The sequence below is a fragment of the Acipenser ruthenus genome, chromosome 51 (genome assembly GCF_902713425.1).
Source record: "Acipenser ruthenus chromosome 51, fAciRut3.2 maternal haplotype, whole genome shotgun sequence".
In the NCBI taxonomy this organism is placed as follows: domain Eukaryota; kingdom Metazoa; phylum Chordata; class Actinopteri; order Acipenseriformes; family Acipenseridae; genus Acipenser; species Acipenser ruthenus.
In genome coordinates this window covers 1,473,736-1,490,521 of record NC_081239.1, presented here as the reverse complement: position 1 = coordinate 1,490,521, position 16,786 = coordinate 1,473,736, and the positions used below count along the sequence as shown (strand labels likewise).

The following is a 16,786-nucleotide window of genomic DNA, read 5'->3' as shown; positions in this document are numbered from 1 at the left end:
AACTTTGTGCCCTCTGCATAGTTCCCACCCTCACACCTGAAGAAAAAGAGTGTTCCCTCCAGTCCAGGGCTGGTTTGAGGCATGGAGACTGAACTGCTCCCTCCCTCATCCCCTAAGAGAAATGGTGCTCCCTCTTCTTGTCCATCCACTGCACTTGCTATTGTTGCCTAAGTAGCGTCTCTCTCTTTGCAGCCTCTTACGAACCCCCTCAGTTGACAGAAGCCCTGGACACTCGCTCCTTCACCTGCTCTTCTAGAAATGGTTTTCCTCCTGCGCTGGTGACCTGGACCGGTGGCAGTGGGATGAATTACACTCCGGATTCAGTCACACAGCACACACTGAATCCAGAGGGGCTGTATGATGTTGTGAGTAAATTAACAAGGAATGTTACTGAAGAGGAAACAGTCTGCTGTACAGTGTGGAACCAGCCTCTCCAAGAACACAAAACCAACTGCACGCAAGTCACTCCAGGTAAATGTGTTATTCACCTGCAGCACAACTCAGGGAGTATTGCAGCATTCTGTGTGAACAACTTGTTTTCAAATAACCCAGACAGGTGTGCAGTGTTGAAAGAGTTCATGGAATATGTTTTAGAGTGTGTTTTTTTTGTTTTTTTTCTGCAGGACAAGAGACTGATGATCAGCACAGTATGACGGCAACCCTAATTCCTGTCACCCTTTTCATCCTGGCTTGTTGTGTTGGGTTCATGATATACTGGTATCTCTATAAAGGTGCTGTTCTACTTCTTTATCCTTCATGCAGTTATTGATCTGCATGTGCTTGTGTGCACACCCTGAAAGGAAATGCTGAATGCCAATTTTGAAATTTAATTTTACTACATTAATGTTGAATGGGTCTATAATTTAAAATGAAATATCTACTGCACTCTCTCCACACTCCTAACAATGTTATAGCCCAGAAGAAGTGTTGCTTTTTAATTTTAGTTTTGAAACTCAATTGTTGTATTTCTCTGAACGCTGTATTGGAAAACTAGAAAGGCTTGGACATTTCTAATTGAGTGACCCTATCCATATTCATCTTCATATCCATTTGTTTGTGTTTCTCAGGACGCCAGAATCTGACCAGAATGCGGAAACGGATTTCTAGTTTCTCAGATGTCACGGTCATTGTTCTGATTGGGAGACCAAAGCATGGCATGTCGTTGCTCATCAACTCCTGTGTGTTTGCCTACAAGGTTAAAGAACACTTTGATAACTGGGCCGGTGCTGTGAAGCGTCCCCCACATTATGCCCAGCCTAAGGAGGTGCCCCTAACAGAGCACATCACCATTACCAGAGCACTGCTGGAAAAAGAGGACAGGTTCTGGACCAGTGAAAGGGAGGCCTACCTGGACAAGTGGAGAAAGCAAGTCCAGTGTTCTAGATGTCCTTTTGTATTTGTACACAGGTAGGTGTCATAAGAAGATAAGAAAGTTTCCAAACGAGAGGAGGACTTTCAGCCCATCTTGCTCGTTTGGTTGTTAGTAGCTTATTGATCACAGAATCTCATCAAGCAGCTTCTTGAAGGATCCCAGGGTGTCAGCTTCAACAACATTACTGGGGAGTTGGTTCCAGACCCTCACAATTCTCTGTGTAAAAAAGTGCCTCCTCTTTTCTGTTCTGAATGTCCCTTTATCTAATCTCCATTTGTGACCCCTGGTCTTTGTTTCTTTTTTCAGGTCAAAAAAGTCCCTTAGGTCGACATTGTCAGTACCTTTTATAATTTTGAATGCTTGAATCAGATCGCCGTGTAGTCTTTTTGTTCAAGACTGAATAGATTCAATTCTTTTAGCCTGTCTGCATCTGACATGCCTTTTAAACCCGGAATAATTCTGGTCGCTCTTCTTTGCACTCTTTCTAGAGCAGCAATATCCTTTTTGTAGCAAGGTGACCAGAACTGAACACAATATTCTAGATGAGGTCTTACTAATGCATTGTAAAGTTTTAACATTACTTCCCTTGGTTTAAATTCAACACTTTTCACTATATATCCGAGCATTTTGTTGGCCTTTTTTATAAATTCCCCACATTGTCTAGATGAAGACATTTCATAGATTCCTTCAATTTCAGTAGCTCCCATATGGCTCCCATATTTATAATGCACATTTTTATTGCCTGCATGCAGTACCTTACACTTTTCTCTATTAAACCTCGTTTGCCATGTGTCTGCCCAGTTCTGAACACTGTCTAGATCATTTTGAATGACCTTTGCTGCTGCAACGGTGTTTGCCACTCCTCCTATTTTTGTGTTGTCTGCAAATTTAACAAGTTTGCTTACTATACCAGAATCCAAGTCATTAATGTAGATTAGGAACAGCAGAGGACCTAATACTGATCCCTGTGGTACTCCACTGGTTACCTCACTCAATTTTGAGGTTTCTCCTCTAATCAGTACTTTCTGTTTTCTGCATGTTAACCACTCCCTAATCCATGTACAATCCTGTCCGACCTGTCTGTCCACACGTGTGACTGACATTGAGTAAAGAAACTGCAGTCACAACCTGTGGCCACCAGTGGCACTGTGTGCAGTGCAACAAGCATACAGTACAAGGCATTGCATCTTGATGGGCCTGTATTGTGTACTAAATAAATACCATGTCATGTGACACAGATTACACTATTGTCTTTCAGTTGCACCAAGGAGCTGACGGACACAACCAAAGATGAAATTCAAACACTGTTTGAGGATATTAGAAGTGTGACAGGTAAGGGTTTATTTTACAGAGATATGATTGAGCATTTCAACTTCATACCAACTCCTGTCTCGCTACAGTTCAATCAACATGACCATGATTTTATTAGCATGCAGAGCTGGGCAAGGCATGTGAACATCAAGCAGAGACGTCAATTATTTTATTTTTTTTCTTTCATTTCTAGGCTTGTACCCCATCACTGTGCTGACAAAAAAGAACTTTGGAATTGCAAAGGAGCTGGTGCCTTTCTTCCACAGTCTGGGGAGTAAACGCATGTTCACATTTCACAACTACACGATACAGGAGCACAAGAGAAGTGCAAAGAGGGACGAAGAGTTTTTGGATTTCGTGATCGCCTGTATTGATGAAGCTCTTGCCACGAACCCTGAAAAAACGCCCTTAATGAAGATGGAATGATGTGCCCTTCACAGCCACTGTGGAGCCATTCTACCAATGACGGCCTCATGCCATAGGAGCTATTGTGCTACCATTACCCCTTAATGCAAAACCATTGCATTGCCACTACTCCATACAGCAGGGCAGCAGTGTGGAGTAGTGGTTAGGGTTCTGGACTCTTGACCGGAGGGTCGTGGGTTCAATCCCAGGTGGGGGGACACTGTTGCTGTACCCTTGAGCGAGGTACTTTACAGAGATTGCTCCAGTAAAAACCCAACTGTATAAATGGGTAATTGTATGTAAAAATAATGTGATATCTTGTAACAATTGTAAGTCACCCTGGATAAGGGCGTCTGCTAAGAAATCAATAATAATAATACTAATAATAATAATTGTAAAACAGCATGCAATAAACTGATGTTTTTTTTTTCAAAAAAAGGTTTATTCTCATAGACTTCAATCTGATCTACATGGTTTTTAGTGATCACTGTTAAATGATTATCTCATTCATTATAAACACTCTACATATGTGTGTAATTACATTATATATATCAGCAAATGTAAATATATGTAAGAAATATTTTATGGATATTTATACTATATTCATGGTCCTTTCGGGGATTGAATTGAACGAAATGTTTGCACTTTTTGCACTCCTGCAGTTTGTCTAGCACTTCCTTATAAAATAAATTACTTTATATTTGCATTTCAGCTCGTCCTTTATTGCTTCTATATTTACTAGTGTTCAGTGTGCCTCTCTAGTATATATCTAGCACCTGAATTATTAGCCACAGAAGAATAACAATATAACTGGAGTCCGAACAAAAAAGTAGAAATGACCCGTTATCAGGTTTATAAAAAAAAAAAAAAAACATGCATGTGATGTTCTTAGTGGGCAGGCCTGCTTGTTTAAAATAGAGGAAGTGAAACGAAATTCATTGCAACACAGGCAAGTGCTGACCTGCTTATGAATGCAGAGTCAAGCAGGAGCCTGTTATACAAATGTTTAATTGAACAAAGAACATATAACCCAACTGTATAAATGGGTAATTGTATGTAAAAATAATGTGATATCTTGTAACAATTTTAAGATTGTAACAATAATAATAATAATAATAATAATAATAATAATAATGATAAAGGCTGATATCAATAGAAAGCACTTAGCCACTAAATCCCTCTGGATATTTTGTAACCCCTCTCTTACCTTCTTTTTGCCTTCCTGCATGGAAATTAGAACCGGGGATCGGGGACGTTTTTCAGAAGCTCGGAGTCTGGCGTCGTGTTTGTTTTTCAGAAGCTCAGTCGGGCGTCAGGGACGTTTTTCAGAAGCTCAGTCGGGCGTTACGTTTGTTTTTCAGAAGCTCAGAGTCGGGCGTCGTGTTTGTTTTTCAGAAGCCCAGAGTTGGGCGTCGCGTTTGTTTTTCAGAAGCTCAGAGTTGGGCATCAGGTTCATTTTTCAGAAGCTCAGAGTTGGGCATCAGGTTCGTTTTTCAGAAGCTCAGAGTTGGGCATCGGGTTCGTTTTTCACAAGCTCAGATGGTGATTTTCAATAATGGGAAATTTAGAACGTATGCCTCCCTCAGTCTTCTTTGAAGTACCTTGAAATTCAAAGTTTAAGTTATGAATTCAATTTAAAAAAAAAGATTATATATATATATATATATAACAATTCAAATTGTAATGAATTGGAAAAAAGATTATTAATTATTTAATACAGAAAAAAAAAATCCCAGTACTCCCCGGTATTGAAAAATCACCGGGTGCGATGTTTTCGTATTGTCTTTCACCAATCTGGCAGCCGAAGACACTGGCGTAAGTTTGAATTGTTAATGAATTTGAATAGTATTAGACGGATTGTTAATTAAATTAAAATTGGGTGGGTCGCTGGAACTGCCCTTACAGAAGCAGTGTATTGGAGTAGTTAGACATACATATAAAATAGGATTTGGGGGGGGGGGGTTATTTTAAATAGGATTTTTGAGAATGTTGATATTTCAAATAGAAACTGGGAAAACTATTTTACTCATAGGTTGTTTTGATTTTTTTTTATACAACTTTGAGCTTTACATAACATGCATATGCAAGTTACTTGCGTGCTCAGGATACAGAACTGGCTATTAACTGGGCTACATTGATTATTCCTTTGTGATAAACCAACAATAAAAAATGCAAATTCTTTGGAAAGGGGTTAGATATTATTCAACAGTGTAAAGAGCAATGAAATGTGCAGTATATAAATGGTTAAGCAATACATATTACATTATCACAGATTTGAGGAGGACAAGAGGGGCTGAAGGATGAGACAGTCATACATATTGTATACAGCTGTAGATTAGTTCAACATTATGTACATCCTCTCAGCAAATCAAAGTTACTTTGAATATCAGTATGGAGGTGTCTGTCTGTCGCAATTACATTTCATATTTCTGGAGAATACTTGTGATTTTGATTTAAACCATCCATTTCTAATTTGTATTCTTTACATACCGATGATTATATGTCATGGTTGATAATAGCGATGGCTCTTATCTTGAATGTGGGCAGCAGTGTGGAGTAGTCGTCAGGGCTCTGGACGCTTGACTGGAGGGTCGTGGGTTCAATCCCAGGTGGGGGACACTGCTGCTGTACCCTTGAGCAAGGTACTTTACCTAGATTGCTCCAGTAAAAACCCAACTGTATAAATGGGTAATTGTATGTAAAAATAATGTGATATCTTGTAACAATTGTAAGTCGCCCTGGATAAGGGTGTCTGCTAAGAAATAAATATTAATGTGCAGCTGTACCAGGGCATGCATTATTGACGTACTTGATGAGTCAATACTGACATTTTCAGTTCATTATGAAAAAAAAAATACAAAATACTTTAGGTGTAGGCGTATATCACAACCAGCAGATAGGGCCAACTTATTTAAAACATTGTTTTACTATTTTGTATTTAAAATACATTACTGAAAACCTATTTATCAGTTTGATTTAAGATTTGTGGACCACTTTTTTTATTAAAATAGTTTCCTTGACTAGTTTGTCTGACTGTTTGGTTGGCATCAAACACGTGATTGGTTATAATTTAGCAGCCATTTAAACATCAAAAGAAAACAGAAGCAAAACCGAAACTGCAGCAGCTGAGCGCAAGTAGAAGGGTGGGGTCATACATCTGTGTGAGGCTGCGGCGCTTATCTTAGCTGTGCAGCTGTAGAGCTGAGGGGCTTTTACTGTCGCTTGCTGGCATCAAACACCTGATTGGTTATAAATTGGAATCGCAGCAATTAAACATTAAGGGAAGAAAATGAGTAAACATGCGTGTAGACTGCGGGCTGGACAGAAGCGTGTACTGTTTGGAACTAGGCTGCTGGAAGTGTATTCGTACTTAACAAGAATATTTTTTTGTCGGTGGAACAAACCCCTTTTCCTGCAGGTAAGTTTCTTTCCATTTGTTACCGAATAAAAGGAGGAGGACTCGTGGACAACAGAACTTGAGCCTGCCGGAAACCCCCGAGCCGTGTAGAGGTTCTGGGCAGGTAGAAAGCAGTATTCTGTTTGTAATCGTAACATTGCATAACAAACTGGAACACTGCAGTTATTAATGAGCTCAACTGCTAAACTATCATGTCCAATTAAACATATATTATTTATAAACAGCGATTTGTTTTATATCCGTGAAAAAATACTAAAATGCTGCTTTACTACACCTGGACAGTTACACACATCTATCCTGTAGGCTGTGCCTGTAACAAATACATGTTCAAATACATTAAAATATATACACTACCGGTCAAAAGTTTTAGAACACCCCCATTTTTCCAGTTTTTATTGAAATTTAAGCAGTTCAAGTCCAGTGAATAACCTGAAATGGTACAAAGGTAAGCGGTAAACTGCCAGAGGTTAAAAAAAAGTTTAGGTTACCAAAAACTGAAAAATAATGTACATTTCAGAGTTATACAAAAAGGCCTTTTTCAGGGAACAAGTAATGGGTTAACAACTTACAGCTATTCTCCAGCAATGGAAGCAAATTAAGCCTTGAAAGTTGATGCTAACAATTCCTACATGTGTCCCAACTTTTGTTGATTACTTACAAACCCTCTGTCTGTATAAAAGCAGTGTTGGAACAGACTGTGTTACTACACCCTCTTAAGCATTATTTGGACAGTATTGTACTGCAGGAAGTAGTATATTGCTCTCATAATGGCGAGAAAAAGGCAATTAACAAAGGAAGACACAGACCATTATAACCCTTAAAAGTGTAAGTCTTTCCTTTAGAGAAATTGCAAAGAAAGCCAAGGTGTCAGTGAGTACAGTTTCCTACACCATCAAAAGGCACTTGGAAACTGGAGGAAACTCTGACAGGAAGAGGTCTGGCAGACCCAAAGCCACAACAGAATCAGAAGACAAGTTTCTGAGAGTCAACAGCTTGCGTGATAGGCGGCTCACAGGACAACAGCTTCAAGCACAGCTTAACACTGGTCGAAGTAAGCAAGTCTCAGTTTCAACTGTGAAGAGAAGACTTCGAGCTGCAGGTTTGACAGGTCGAGTGGCAGTAAGAAAGCCATTGCTAAGATGGCAAAATAAGAAAAAGAGGCTTGCCTGGGCCATGAAGCACCGCCAGTGGACTACTGAAGACTGGAAGAAGGTCTTATGGACCGATGAATCAAAATTTGAAATCTTCGGTTCATCACGCAGGGTTTTTGTACGCCGTTGAGTAGGCGAAAGGATGGTTCCTCGGTGTGTGACACCAACTGTCAAACATGGAGGAGGAAACGTGATGGTCTGGGGCTCTTTTGCTGGATCCAGAGTCGATGACTTGCACAGAGTGAGTGGCACCCTGAACCAAAACTGCTACCACAGCATTTTGCAGCGCCATGCAATACCCTCTGGTATACGCTTAGTTGGTCAGGGGTTCATCCTACAGCAAGATAATGACCCAAAACATACCTCCAGGCTATGTCAGAACTACCTTAGAAGAAAAGAACAAGACGGTAGGCTTCAAATCATGGAATGGCCAGCACAGTCTCCAGACTTAAACCCCATCGAGCTGGTTTGGGATGAACTGGACAGAAGGGTGAAAGCAAAGCAACCTACAAGTGCAACACATTTGTGGGAACTTCTGCAACAGTGTTGGGAAGAACTTTCCGAACAATATTTGATTTCCATTGTAGAAAGAATGCCATGAGTGTGTTCGGCTGTTATATCTGCAAAAGGTGGCTACTTTGATGAGTCAAAAATTTAGATTAAATTTTGTTAAACAAAACGATTCCATGATTTCTTTTTTTATCTCCAATTGTTTATTTGTTCTATGCTTTAATTTCAGAGTACATTGAGACATTAAACTGCGTAAATTTCAATAAAAACTGGAAAAATGGAGGTGTTCTAAAACTTTTGACCGGTAGTGTATATATATATATATATACTTTTGATCATCTTCATGTTTTACAGGTGTGCAATCTTTATTTCTCTTTAGAATGAAGCTTTTTGTCACTGGGCTGATCTTATTGGTTGTTAAACGTACTGGTAAGTTTATTTATTTATTTCCATTTATTAAAAAGTGTATGTATAATTATATATAGGAATGATAAATACAAATATAAGACTTTCACAAAGCGCTTTGTGATGGTGGTCCACTATGAAAGGCGCTATATAAAAAAGATTGATTGAAATAAGACTTTCTAAAATATAAACAATTTTAGTATTTATCTCGGTCACGAGTGTGTGTGTGCTTGTTCTTAAAAAAACGAAACTACAGTAGGTGTGTTTATACACCTGTTGCTTCCCATGCTAAACAATTCCAATGTTTAAGAGTTCACGACCTTTACAGGCAGTTAATGACCTGCAGGGGTATTTGAGACTCAAAGCCTGAAGGTGCTGTATATTACAGATAAACATTTTTTGGTAGCACTCTTTGGTAGCACCCTTTACAGATGATGAATACATAGTATATAAACTATGAACACACCGCTTATAAATATTTATAAAGCACCTTATTAGCACCATTATTAATGCTTTATAATGTCTGCTAATAAACACTACTGCCATTTATTAGAGTAATAATATGCAGAAAGAGCAAGCTATAAATACCTATAAAACCATTTATAAATTAGGTTATTAAGGACAAATCATTATTCAAGCACATTATAAATGTCATTGTTAATGCTTTATAAGGTCTACTAATAAACACTTTATTAACCCTCCATCCATGCTCTTTCAGGAGTGAGTTTTGTGAAAAAAATCACAGCGGTCCGCGGCAATGACGTCTGGATCGAATGCACATTTGACGCTGCCAGGATGAGCCAAGACAAGCCTGTATGGTGGCTCCACTGTGAGAATGCAAAGTGCGCGGAGATCCAGCACTTCATTGGTGGCGTGGATCAGCTGCTGGACAGGGCAGCCTCCAGGAGGGGGCGCGTTTACCCAGACAAATTCAGAGAGGGAAATGCCTCTCTCTTCATTGAGAACGTGCAGGTGTCTGATAAGGGGCTTTATGAGTGTACTGCTGTATTGACAGGCGGTCTTTACACTAAATTCGTTGAACTAACTGTTCTAGGTATGTATTTAACTTCTTTGTGATCTCTGCATAGTTCCAACCCTCATCCTAAGAGAAAGGGGGCTCCCTCCAGTCCGGTGCAGGTTTGAGGCATGGAGACTGAACTGCTCCCTCCCTCCCTCGCCCCCTAAGAGAAAGGGTGCTCCCTCTAGTCCAGTCCAGGGCAGGCTTGAGGCATGAAAATTGACCCCCAAGATCAACCAGCATTTGCTCTTGTTGCCTAAGCAGCGTCTCTCTTTGCAGCCTCTTACGAACCCCCCCAGTTGACAGAAGCCCTGGACACTCGCTCCTTCACCTGCTCTTCTAGAAATGGTTTCCCTCCTGCGCTGGTGACCTGGACCGGTGGCAGTGGGATGAATTACACTCCGGATTCAGTCACGCAGCACACACTGAATCCAGAGGGGCTGTATGATGTTGTGAGTAAATTAACAAGGAATGTTACTGAAGAGGCAACAGTCTGCTGTACAGTGTGGAACCAGCCTCTCCAAGAACACAAAACCAACTGCACGCGAGTCACTCCAGGTAAATGTGTTATTCACCTGCAGCATAACTCGGGGTATTGCATGCATACTGTGTGAAAAACTTGTTTTCAAATGACCCAGACAGGTGTGCAGTGTTGAAAGAGTTCATGGAATATGTTTTACTGTTTTTTTTTCTTTTTCTGCAGGACAAGAGACCGATGATCAGCACATTATAATGACATCAACCCTAATCCCTGTCGCCCTTTTCATCCTGGCTTGTTGTGTTGGGTTCATGATATACCGGTATCTCTCTAAAGGTGCTGTTCGACTTCTCTATCCCTCTTGCAGTTAGTGGTATGCCTGTGTGCACACCCTTAAAAGAAAAAGTTACTAAATGCCCATTTTGAAATTCAGTTTTACTGCATTAATGTTGAACGAGTCTATAAATTTAAAATTAATTCTGTACTGCACTCAACACACACTTTGCAATGTTGCTTTTTTGAAAAACGCATTGGAAAACGAGAATAACTTGGATATTTCTAATTGAGCGATCCTATCCATATTCATCTTCATATCCATTTGTTTGTGTTTCTCAGGACGCCAGAATCTGACCAGAATGCGGAAGAGGATTTCTAGGTTCTCAGATGACATGGTCATTGTTCTGATTGGGAGACCAAAGCACGGCATGTCGTCGCTCATCAACTCCTGTGTGTTTGCCTACAAGGCTGAAGAACCCTTTGCTAACTGGGCTGGTGCGGAGAAGGGTCCCCCACATTATGCCCAGCCTGAGGAGGTGCCCCTGACAGAGCGCATCACCATCACCAGAGCACTGCTGCAGCCAGAGGACAGGTTCTGGACCAGTGAAAGGGACTCCTACCTGGACAAGTGGAGAAAGCAAGTCCAGTGTTCTAGATGTCCTTTTGTGTTTGTACAAAGGTAATAATAATGACCATTTAAATCACCATAAGCTAGACCACTTTCTCGAACAACAGTCTTGGAAAAGGTACACTTATCAGGGTAATGGCTGTTGGTTTGGTATTCTGATTCCCTTTATGTACGACTCCATGATTCAAAGTTATGACTCGCTCCAAACACAACAGACAAGACCTCCTCATGACCTCTTCAAGATGGTTGCTGCAAACCGTTCCAAGCACCAAACAGTTCACAAACCACAAGACCTTCTCAATATGGCTGCCCAGAAAGCTGTCCGACAATAGGAACAGTAGCGTCAGGGAAAAATTCAAGTTGGTCCTTTCATCTCAGAACTGCTAGAATATGGTGCATCTATTAGAGCACTTATTGAATTCTGATGAATCAAAAAGCTTGCCCATGCACTGAACTGCACTGTCCTGCATCTCACAATGTGCCTGTGCTGTTTCCTAATGAAGATCCTGCCATGTGACACAGATCATATTAATGTCTTTCAGTTGCATCAACAAGCTGACAGCAACAACCAAAGATGAAATTCAAAAACTGTTTGAAGATGTTAGAAGTGTTTCAGGTAAGTTTAGTTTTTGAACAAATTCTTTAAACAATATGTATCCTGCCACCACACTGTGCAGCAGGTATTAGGATCCCACCTGACACTAAAAGAAAAGAGCACCAAAAAGAGTTTCAGATGGGATCGTAATATCTGTTGCACATGTAGTTTCAATGGACTTCGCCAGAGGAAGGAACAGCAAAGCTATCAAATTATTTGTATTTTATTTTTTTGTTCCTAGGCTCGTACCCTTTCACTGCGCTGACCATGAAGAACTTTGAAAATGCAGATGAGCTGAAACGTTTCTTCAAGGATCTGGGGAGTAAACGGGTGTTCACATTTCACAACTACACGATACAGGAGCACAAGAGAAGTGCAAAGAGGGATGAGGAGTTTTTGGATTTTGTGATCGCCTGTATTGATGAGACTCTTGTCCCTGAATTTGAGACGGTACACTTAAAGGAGAATGTTTGATGTGTCCTTCACACCCACTGTATCCTGGTAAAGAGTACAGTACAAGAATCATTCAATTTAAAATAGTGTTGGATGGTTTTCTGTTGACACACAATGGCACTGCATTGTCATTACTGTGAGCCAAGAACCACAGAACATTGTTTTGCCATAGGCTGAGTGTCTTCAACCACTCAGAAGTACTATAAGATGTGTCTTACTGCACACCCTGGAGTGGGTTATTGCATTTATCCCAGCCATTTTATAAGATCACTTACCATGACATCTGATATATTGTGCTTTGTAATGATAAAAATCAAAAATGATGCTGAAATGTGATCTGTGTGTACTGATAGGCTTAAAACAGTCACGTGGACTGAAGGGAAGGCTCGATGAACTTTGAACCCGGATGAGATTGTAGTTAGGAGTGAAAGCAGAGACAGCTCATTTTGTGAGGAGTAAGAGATCGGGCAAGATAGACGTGCAGGCTGCAATGGAGTTTGTTTTTGAGACTGATTTCGATTACTCCAGGCAGGGAGGATCTATTACTAGTCACCATTTTATGTATTTATTTACAATTTTGTATGTATTTCTTTTTAAATTAAATGATATATGTTTTTACATATATGTTAATGTATTTACAGTTTTGATTTATTTATTGTGTTATTTACTTTAACGTCAAGAGGTCAAAGTTAATTCTGTTTATGGTGAATACATCAATAGTTATTGAATTATGTTTCTAATTTGACTTTGTAATTTCTGCGCCTTTTATATTCCAGCAGGTTCTGAATGATGTAAATAGTTACTGGAGACAAGGGGCCCCCCTCGGCTAACTCCTTCACCAGTTAAGGTGGGAGGGACGTATGCAAGTACTGTAACACAGGAACAAAGCCACACACAGCAAATACATGTTCTATAAACTCGTGAAGCTGGAGTGTGCTTTATTTACTTTTTAAACAGGTCTTTATTTCGGAGCTAAATCTACCCAACATTCCAAACAGCATAAACACGCCTCCCTATTATTGCATCATGAACACATGAGCTGAAGCTGCATGAAGGCAATGTTAACCACGGCACTACAGTGCCACTCGGTGGACCCATTGTAAACTACAGAAAACATGTATTTTAACCCATGAAGTACCACATTTCTTTGAGAAAAATGTCAGCACAAGCTGTATTTATATAATTGTATAGATTACATTTAGACAACTTTTGCAGTTAAAATTAGAGCAACTTATCATAATATTAGTTCAAGAGAATTTAAAACAGGTAGATGCGAGTTAATGCTCTAGAAATTACAAAGCAGCCTGTCCTCAATTACAACACTGGCACTTAATGGGTTTTTTTGAAGGAAACTTCATTCTGCAGCATCCTTTAAAGAATATCACAGAAACACTGGGTCAAATCAACCATAAATCAATTCAGCCACAGATCAGGGGTGTCCAGTACCGGTCCTGGAGGCCATTATTCCAGTTCAGGTTTAACAGGCAAAAGGAGATAATGAACTACAGGGTCTGGGTGGAGGTTTATTTAATTGATTCAATTAAACAGCTTAGAACAGGGATTGGAACAAATACCAGGAGCGAAAGGGCCACGTTCAGAGAAGAAACTATCTAGGGGCAAAGTCGGGCAATAATCAAATTAATTAACTTGCAGAAATGGAAATTAAACGTCACTAAAACAGCTCTTCATAGACCAATTGACATTACAAGGAGCGCAAATTGCTGTGGCGCCATCTGTTGCATGCAACAAGATATTGCAGCTTAATGCTTACAGTTCCTGCAAGTGTTTATACCCGGGAACAAGCAGCCTGGACAAACCAAACACAAGGCTTTTTTCTTTTTGTTGCTATTTTCGAGTTTTACGTAGATCTTTTTTTCGGGGCTTTAGGTTTTTACATACAGTATGAAATGAGTGCTTTCAGTTACTTTACAAAACACGTATAGTAATAACTGGACTCAGCTTGTACACTTAAGCTGTACCTTCCTTGCTTTAGTCAGATAACTCACAGCCAGAACAAACCACACACCATACTACTGGAATTTCCTACACACTACATCTATTTTTCACCAGTTTAGTTTCCCCCCGGGAGGGGAGTGCACCGTTCCTGGAGGTACTGCAATACCAGGTCGATGCGTGGAGTGGACGGAGCAAGCCCCTCTTCCATCTCCCAGTTCCAAAAATCAATTTAATATATGGTCCCCAGATAGGGGACGTATCAGATATTAAACTGATAAGAACAGATACTACACTTGATCTTAGCCAAAAGGCCGAGAAGCGATGCTGAGCTGCCCTTGAGACGAGGGTCCCCCCTCGGCTCACTCCTTCACCAGTTAAGGTGGGAGGGACGTATGCAAGTATTTTAACACAGGAACAAAGCCATACACAGCAACGCATGTTATATTAACTTCTAAATCTGGAGTGTGCTTTTAGTTTTTAAACGGGACTTTATTCGGAGCTAAATCAACCCAGCATTCCAAACAGCATAAACACGCCTCCCTATTATTGCATCACAAATACATGCGCAAAGCTGCTGCATGAAGGCAATGTTAACCACGGCACTACAGTGCCACCTGGTGGACACACTGTGAGCTACAGAAAGCATGTATTTAGCACAAGCTATACTTATATAATTGTATACATTACATTTAGACAACTTTTGCAGTTAAAATTAGAGCAAGTTATCATAATATAGGTGAAGAGAATTGAGGTAGAGGTCAGTTAATGCTCTAGAAATTACAAAGCAGCCTGTCCTCTATTACAACACTGGCACTTAATGGGTTATTTTGAAGTAAACTTAATTCTGCATCATCCTTTATAGATCACAGAAACTGGGTCAAATCAGCCATAAATCAAATCAGCCACAGATCAGGGTGTCCAGTATCAGTCCTGGAGGGCAATACTCCACTCCAGGTGTAACAGACAAAGGAGATAATTAACTACAGGGTCTGGGTTGGTTCAATTAAACAATTTAGAACATGGTTTGGAACAAATACCAGGAGTCAAAGTGCTAAATTCGGTAGAAGAAACAATCTAGGGGCAAAGTCGGGCAATAATCAAATTAATTAACTTGCAGAAATTGAAATTAAACTTCACAAACAGCTCTTCACAGAGCAATTGACACTACAAGGTGCAAAAATTGCTGTGGCGCCATCTGTTGGATGCAACAAGATATTGCAGCTTAATGCTTGCAGTTCCTGCAAGTGCTTATACCCGGGAACAAGCAGCCTGGACAAACCAAACACTGGCCTTTTTTTTTTTTTTGCTATTTACGAGTTCTACGTAAATCTTTTTTTTCGGGGCTTTCGGTTTTACATACAGTATGAAATGAGTGTTTTCAGTTACTTTTCAAAACACGTATAGTAATAACTGGACTCAGCTTGTACACCTTCCTTGCTTTACACAGGTAACACACAGCCAGAACAAACCACACACCATCCTACTGGAATTTCCTAAACACTACATCTATTTTTCACCAGTTTAGTTTCCCCCCGGGAGGGGAGTGCACCGTTCCTGGAGGTACTGCAATACCAGGTCGATGCGTGGAGTGGACGGAGCAAGCCCCTCTTCCATCTCCCAGTTCCAAAAATCAATTTAATATATGGTCCCCAGATAGGGGACGTATCAGATATTAAACTGATAAGAACAGATACTACACTTGATCTTAGCCAAAAGGCCGAGAAGCGATGCCGTTTCGCTCTCAAGACGAGAGCCGCGCCTCCGCCGAGATATTTCCCCGTCACGGTGACCTCCCACTAGCCCCTCCACAGCTGCATTTTAACACAGACATCGACACATACTAACAAATCACATTCCTGACGGCAGATACAAACTAGACGTGTTACATTGTTTAACTGTATAAATGTTATTTACCAACCCCCAGCATGCCGTGCGGTCTGTATATTTGAATAACCCCGCCCATTACAATGACGCACACCGGATTTCGGTTTCTAGCAATTTCTCTCCTTCAAGCGACGCATTTGTTAACAAAAAAGTTTAATATACAAAACAAACCCGCCACCAATAAACTGAGGAGAAATAACCGCCACTTAATATCGATACAATAAATATTTGGGCTAGTTTACCGTTTACAATACCCCAAAAAACAACTTGCTTTCTATTGATAAGCTAAACACCAGTTATAGACCTACTTCAAAACTGAAAGCCTCACTAAACAATGTTTAAATACAGCAACCGATATTAAATTACTACAGCTTACAATAAAATACAGCGTACTGTACATGTTCCACTTTCTAGTACGTACATTATTACAAAATTAAATACCAGCACATGGTAGTTTATTGAGAACATTGAAATGTTCAATCTAATTAATTTACTGGAGAAGGCCCACAAATAACGCGTAGCTGGGCCGACGGTAAAGTAGAGAGCTCCAAAAATGTCACAAAACTTAAATATATTGTACCAAGGCGAACTAAATTTAAAATACCCGCAGAAAACAAAAAAAAACACCCAAAATAAATAATAAAATATATACTGACCTGTCTGGCAAGAAAGGTTTCGACCGAAATTCAACACGACCCCGGAGACGCCGAATTCAGTCAGAAAAAGCGTGTAATGTTGCTTAAAAAAATAAATAAAACGTTTACAAAATACTTTAACAAAGTAATAACAATAACAATAATGATAATACGTCAAGTAAATACAATTTCAAATACGTTTTAAATCGTCCCTCGTTTGACGCTCCTCGTCGCTCGCCGCTCCCGCGCTGTCCTCGAGCAGACAGAACCGCGACGTCACAGATGTGTTTT

At 40.1% G+C, this 16,786-nt stretch overlaps 3 protein-coding genes and 2 non-coding genes across 6 annotated transcripts in view; 2 read left to right on the top strand and 3 right to left on the bottom strand.

The window, feature by feature from the left end:
* LOC117967777 (uncharacterized) overlaps positions 1 to 3,754 on the top strand; it is a 6,930-nt gene extending 3,176 nt beyond the window's left edge. Inside the window, exons 4-8 of the mRNA XM_059015685.1 lie at positions 193 to 471; positions 624 to 731; positions 1,068 to 1,407; positions 2,631 to 2,704; positions 2,877 to 3,754. Coding sequence (XP_058871668.1) covers positions 193 to 471; positions 624 to 731; positions 1,068 to 1,407; positions 2,631 to 2,704; positions 2,877 to 3,109 — 1,034 coding nt within the window. The 3' untranslated portion in view covers positions 3,110 to 3,754. The remainder of the gene's footprint in view (positions 1 to 192; positions 472 to 623; positions 732 to 1,067; positions 1,408 to 2,630; positions 2,705 to 2,876) is intronic.
* LOC117967783 (cofilin-1-like) overlaps positions 1 to 16,786 on the bottom strand; it is a 23,301-nt gene extending 6,515 nt beyond the window's left edge. Inside the window, exons 1-3 of one of the 2 annotated variants that reach the window (XM_059015688.1) lie at positions 16,694 to 16,786; positions 16,517 to 16,598; positions 4,296 to 4,689 (exon numbers count right to left, since the gene is read on the bottom strand). In XM_059015688.1, coding sequence (XP_058871671.1) covers positions 4,296 to 4,316 — 21 coding nt within the window. In that variant the 5' untranslated portion in view covers positions 4,317 to 4,689; positions 16,517 to 16,598; positions 16,694 to 16,786. Of the gene's footprint in view, positions 1 to 4,295; positions 4,690 to 16,516; positions 16,669 to 16,693 lie in introns of those variants that run through there. The other variant, XM_059015689.1, reaches the window with a different exon arrangement.
* On the top strand, positions 6,381 to 12,829 carry LOC117398654 (uncharacterized). The gene is made up of 8 exons (XM_034915308.2): positions 6,381 to 6,506; positions 8,547 to 8,596; positions 9,291 to 9,626; positions 9,870 to 10,148; positions 10,294 to 10,404; positions 10,684 to 11,023; positions 11,515 to 11,588; positions 11,809 to 12,829. The coding sequence occupies exons 2-8, from the start codon at positions 8,548 to 8,550 to the stop codon at positions 12,039 to 12,041; spliced, it is 1,422 nt and encodes a 473-aa protein (XP_034771199.2). The 5' UTR covers positions 6,381 to 6,506; position 8,547; the 3' UTR covers positions 12,042 to 12,829.
* LOC117967883 (U2 spliceosomal RNA) lies at positions 14,109 to 14,299 on the bottom strand. Its single transcript, XR_004662148.1, has one exon. It is a non-coding gene; the product is annotated as a U2 spliceosomal RNA (small nuclear RNA).
* On the bottom strand, positions 15,515 to 15,705 carry LOC117967888 (U2 spliceosomal RNA). Its single transcript, XR_004662153.2, has one exon. It is a non-coding gene; the product is annotated as a U2 spliceosomal RNA (small nuclear RNA).